The sequence below is a fragment of the Sorghum bicolor genome, chromosome 6 (genome assembly GCF_000003195.3).
Source record: "Sorghum bicolor cultivar BTx623 chromosome 6, Sorghum_bicolor_NCBIv3, whole genome shotgun sequence".
NCBI lineage: Eukaryota > Viridiplantae > Streptophyta > Magnoliopsida > Poales > Poaceae > Sorghum > Sorghum bicolor.
The window spans coordinates 998,384-1,004,372 of record NC_012875.2 but is presented as its reverse complement, the minus strand read 5'-3'; the positions used below and the strand labels follow the sequence as shown (position 1 = coordinate 1,004,372).

The window sequence follows — 5,989 nt, the reverse complement described above, 5'->3', positions numbered from 1 at the left end:
TAGATTTAAAAAATTCATCTTGTAAATTATAGTTGAATTATACAATTAGTTATTTTTTTATATATTTAATACTTTATGCATGCGTTGATTTTTAGAAACTAAGGCCTTGTTTAGTTTTCAAAATTTTTCAAGATTTCCCGTCACATCGAATCTTGCGGCACATGCATGAAGCATTAAATATAGACGAAAACAAAAACTAATTACGTAGTTTACCTGTAAATCACGAGACGAATCTTTTGATCCTAGTTAGTCTATGATTGGATAATATTTGCCACAAACAAACGAAAGTGCTACAGTAGCGAAATCCAAAATTTTTCTCAAACTAAACAAGGCCTAAACAACCACGCTTGATTTTAGAACTGATTTAATTCGTGGAAAGAAAAACTGAGACCTAAACTTCCACTTTTGCCCTGCCTCTATCTGCCTCCTTCCTCTCCCGTTTTTACTTCCCTGAACGGATCGGCAAAAAAGATCGGCCTCCCTCGACGCCCGCCGCCTCTTCCTCCCACGACGGCGGCGCCGCCCGACGCGCCTCTCCCTCCCACGCGCAGCCCCGCCCCCAGGCGCACGCCATGGCCGCTCCCAGCCATCAGTGCTGAAATTTTGACAGCCACTGCCCCTCGCTGCTAGCCACACGCGCATCCCAGCACGCCATCTCCAGCGGCCGTTACGAAGGGTGAGGTGGTGCTCGCTCGCGAGGGCACCGCCGCCGCTCAGATCCATCCGAATTCGCCGTGGCGGCGTTCGGTGTGCAGCTGAAATTGGTGGAAGCAGAATCACCAGACAGCGAAAAGCAGGAAGCAAGCTGCGCGGCTACAGTGCTGGGTCTACGTGGCGCGACGAAGGCTGGCCGACAGCCAAACGTGGGCAAAGGTCACGGCTTTCGGAGCAAGGAGACGACCATCTGTGATGCGGCGACGTTTCCGCTTTCTCCATGGCGAGGTGAGCTCCCTGTTCATTTGTTGTTACCATCCATGTCCGGTTCTTCCAACTTTATTGCATAGCAGTATAGCACGGTGTGCCTCCCCCCGCTCTCTATGTCTCCAACGCCACATATTCACCATAGATAGATTTTAATTAATAACCCACTACTAAGGCCTTGTTTAGCTCCCAAAAAATTTTGCAAAATTTTTCAGATTTCCCATCACATCGAATCTTTAAACGCATGCATGAAGTATTAAATATAGATGAAAATAAAAACTAATTGCACAGTTTGGTCGGAATTGACGAGACGAATCTTTTGAGCCTAGTTAGTCCATGATTGGACAATATTTGTCAAATACAAACGAAAGTGCTACAGTGTCGATTTTGCAAAATTTTTTGGAACTAAACAAGGCCTAAATAAAGCTTTCGCTGATGCCAGAAGAGAAAACAAACTTAGGTACTCGAATTTCTATTTACATTTATTTGGAATTTCGAATGTCTCCTGGTTTATAACTTGTCTTGTGTGTTTGATGTACTAATTTCACTTTGAATTAACATTACTTAAATTTACTAGGTGGTTCAGTAATAATCTAGGGTTAGGGATTTGTTTCTTCCCAATGCACACATACATGCATGGATATTATGCCTTGATCTATATACAGATCAAACAAACAAACAAAACAAAGCAATCACTCCATGGCTTTCTTATATCATTATTACTTTGTCGATCCAACAAACATTACTTTCAATGTAGTCCTTATATAGGTGAAACTAACAAAAACAGAGCCATTTCCATACGAGTTTGTAGTTAGTTTATCCATGTTCGCTGAGGTCCAGATTCCTGAATCCTCCCCATAACACATTTATTTCTTCCAATGCCCTTCAAGATTTTTCCACAGTTGCTACTGCAAGTGATGGCTTATGGGTGTGAATTTGACATGTTCGTTTTCATGAGCATTGAGACATATATGCTCCTGTCTAATTCTTTAAGGCAGTATCAATGTTTATACTGATCGCTATAAGATGAATGATTATACTGATACATTTGTTTTTTTGCTGACTTTTTGCTTAGTGACTAGAATTGTCCTGGAATAATTTCACTAGCCATCAAGGATGTTCTCAACATATCCAAGATGTATGGCAGAAACACTCTAGTTACATTAATACTAAGCACCTCATAAGTCATGGGTAGTGTATTTTATTTGAAATGAATATATTTCTTGCATGTTTAAATGGAGGAACACTTACTTTAGCATCTCTGTAATAAGAGTACCTCTGAACTCTGCACTTGTGTCTTCTTCAATATTTGTTGTGATCCTGGGTGTATATCAATAATACTGAATGATATTGTTTATGAATTAGAATACTGCAAGTTGTGTTTATGCAACTCAGCACTGTGTTAATTTTGTTGGTCAAGAAGCTGTCTTGGTCTGTTTTGTTTTGTGATGCTCTTTTTTTCAAATAGTTGCATGTGCATATTATTTGTAAAAGTTCTTGATCCTATTTTGGTGCTTGCACATTAAAAAAAAAAATGTAAGCATTTTCTTATCAGTGTGCCTTTTAATGTCTCAAAAAAGTAATATTAGCAGTAGGATTTAAGATACACCTTGCTTAGCTTCTATTCTGCAGTTCCAGTTACAATTACATTACCTGGTAGGCTGGAAATGAATTTGTTTTGATGGGGGTATTAATCACAAACGTGACTTACATTGTAGATCCTCCCTAGTCAATTCATTCACATGCTGTGAAATGTTTCCTCTTCTGGCCAGTTTAGTATGTCAGTGTACTATTATTTGTTAGAGCCACGTTTCTTTTTCTGAAACCTTGCGGATCTCATTCAAGATCCCAATCCATGGTTTCTTTTGTAATGGCAAACTTCCAGAACAATCACATATTATATTGCTAGAACATTCATGCTAATATAATTTGTGTTTTTTGCTGGCAGTTGACATCTGATTGACTTGGGAACCCTTGAAGCAGTGGGTAACTATATTTAGTGAAAGGAAAAGAACTTGAGAACATCACTACCATCACAATTTCTGAATGATTCTGTTGTCACTGCTCTCCTTCATTTGGGAAGTTCCTCCATGATTCCTACTTTAAACTGGTGCTTCACAATCTGCCTGGTAGGGCGCCGCGAAGCACACAAAATCTTCTAGTTGATTTCACTTGCACTGATCCCTCCCACTCTCATATTTTCTAGGTGCAATCGCGGCAAGGGAGCCAGCCAACTAGAGCCCATCTTCAATTCTTCATCTCAAACCTCGATTTCTAGTCTCTTCTCCCAAATCACGCAAGAATAGTAGAGCCATGTCGTCATCCACTGCTGCCAGCAAACGCCGCAAGCTAGCACGCTCCGCCTCTACCATCATCGCAACCGCCTCCAAAGGTTACCACATTCTCAAGATCGATGGCTACTCCCACACAAAGGCTAAACCGACCGGAGAATCCATCGAGTCCAACACTTTCACAGTGGGCGATCACACCTGGTACATCGGCTACTATCCCAATGGAGATGATTCAGAGTGCAGCGCTTACATATCACTCTTTCTTTTCCTGAATGAGACTGTCCCCAAACCACTGGAAGTGCAATATGATTTCCGTTTCATCGACGAGGTGGTGGAGGAAGCTCCTCCATCGTCGTTAGCGTCAGCAGATATAGTCACCTTCGAGTGTCGCAACGACTGCTCGGGCTACCCAAAGTTTATCAAGAGGGAAGATTTGGAGAGATCCAGGCATCTCAAGGATGACTCATTCATCGTCCGCTGCGACATCGCTGTCATCAACAAGTTCCGCGTGGAGGAGCTGGCCAATGCCCCGACCACGACCTCCGTCTCCCTGCCGCCACCATCAGACCTACATCGACACTTTGGCTACCTCCTCCAGACCGAAAAGGGCGCCGATGTGGTGTTCCAGGTGAGCGGCGAGACGTTCAAGGCGCATAGGTGCGTGCTCGCAGCCAGGTCACCGGTCTTCAGTGCAGAGCTCTTCGGCCAGATGAAGGAGAGCGACGCCACCGCTGGTGGTGTCATCCACATAGATGACATGGAGGCACATGTCTTCAAAGCTATGCTCTTCTTCGTCTACACCGACTCGTTGCCAGAGATGGGCAAGGAAGATCAAACTGCCATGTTCCAACATATGCTTGTGGCGGCAGACAGGTACCACTTGGAGAGGCTCAAGCTGATCTGTGAGCACAAACTCTGCCGTTGCATAAAGGCGGCCACTTTGGCAACTATCTTGCCGTTAGCAGAGCAGCACCACTGCCAGGGGCTCAAGAAGGCGTGCTTCAGCTTTCTCAGCTCTCCGGCAAATCTGGCTGCTGTCCTTGCAAGCGATGGCTTCGAGCATCTGAATGCAAGCTGCCCTTCTGTCATAAAAGAGTTGATTGCCAAGCTTGGTACGTAAATACATTGGTAGTCACTGTATTCCGGACTTCTGTTATCAGGTTTAATCTTGCATTGTCTACTATTATGGGGTCCTATGTAGTAGTATCTTCAAATACAGTTCCGTATTTATTTTCTCTCTGTTATGTTTTCGCATTGCATCGTCTCTATACGTCTACTAACTGATGCTGAATGACTGTTAAATTTATTTACTGCACTGGACAAAAAATCTCTGTTTCACAACCACAAGGAAAGCCCAAAAACAAGGATCGAAAACATATATCTGCTTCAATGTTTTCATGTCAGTTCATTGCACACCTACGTATTTAGGTCCTGTTTGGTTGCTCATGTTTTTTTGTTAACTCTCATCACATGCATGTTTAGACACAAGCAAGGAGTACTAAATATAGCTGATTTACGAAACAAAAAAATACAGCTAGAGAATAATTTGTGAGACGAATTTTTGAGTTTAATTAGTCTATAATTGGACACTAATTGTCAAATAAAATGAAAATGATATAGTACATGTTAAATTTTAACACCCCTAACTAAATACCCACTTAATTTGCTACTAGTACTACGTTGTCATCAGATAGTCAGTCGCAGCGGGGGCTCTGGATGAAGACACTGATAGGAAAATACTGCGTGGACGTCTCTGAGCTGCATCCTGATAAGATCGCCGCCGGTGCGGGTCATCTCGCCGACGTCGAACCACGTGGAAGCGAGCTTCGCTACGGGCGTACCAGAACCTGTACTGCCTGCCGTCGGCCGTGTCTTCGAAGCTCCAACGTAACCGACAGTAGTAGTGATGCTGCAACGGTCGTTGTGTGTTCTAGCCTAGTGGTATCATTTGGCGATGCAAATCTAAGGCCTTGTTTAGTTCAATCCGAAAACCAAAAACTTTTCAAGATTCCTCGTCATATCAAATCTTAGAGCACATGCATGAAACATTATATATAAACGAAAATAAAAATTAATTACACAATTTGCCTGTAAATCACGAGATTAATCTTTTGAGCCTAGTTAGTCAATAATTGGATAATATTTGTTAAATAAAAACGAAAATGCTACCGTACCGAAATCCGAAATTTTTTCCGAACTAAACGAGGCACTATTTGTGTAACGTTTCCAGATCCGTAACAAAACAAACTGAAAAACCAAAAAAATCAGGATGCACCTGTCATGGGGGATGAAAATAGATCAGATATCAATGATATTACTTTTGTTTTCACATGCCTGATAGGATACCATCAGACGTCGATATTATAAATCTGTGATTTGAGTATTTGGATATAGACATGATATCGGATATTGAATATCTGCACTTGGATACGAATGGATATAAATCCTTCTATACGGATTCGATCTCGAATATGGTCTGAAAATATCTGCACTATTTTAACCTATACCTGTCATGACCAAGCGTGCTAAGGATGAGGAAGCAGGCGTGGAAGAGGCGGTATCTGGAGACAACATTTGAAGATAACGCGAGTGGCTGATGTGTGGGTCCAGAAACATTAGGAGGATGACGTGTGGTCCAAGGAGAGGTGCGTTGGCACTGCGTGCCTTAAATAACCGAGACAGCTTGTAACAAACCTAACGAACATTATTTCTAAATCCTGAATTCTGAATAAACCTGTAATCCTGAATTTGGATTAAACCTGTATCCCGTACAACTC

General features: G+C 42.3%; 1 protein-coding gene across 2 annotated transcripts; it reads left to right on the top strand.

Annotated features, from left to right (window-relative positions):
* On the top strand, positions 309-4,466 carry LOC8065957 (BTB/POZ and MATH domain-containing protein 1). Of its 2 annotated transcripts, XM_002447371.2 has the most exons (3): positions 309-942; positions 2,870-3,050; positions 3,128-4,466. In XM_002447371.2, the coding sequence occupies exon 3, from the start codon at positions 3,235-3,237 to the stop codon at positions 4,330-4,332; it is 1,098 nt and encodes a 365-aa protein (XP_002447416.1). In that variant the 5' UTR covers positions 309-942; positions 2,870-3,050; positions 3,128-3,234; the 3' UTR covers positions 4,333-4,466. The 2 variants fall into 2 exon arrangements, with proteins under 2 accessions (XP_002447416.1, XP_021319819.1); XM_021464144.1 differs by having other exon boundaries at positions 2,870-4,466.

Coding starts and splice junctions, on each gene's coding strand:
- LOC8065957 (XM_002447371.2), top strand. CDS start 3,235: ATGTCGTCATCCACTGCTGCCAGCAAACGCCGCAAGCTAGCACGCTCC.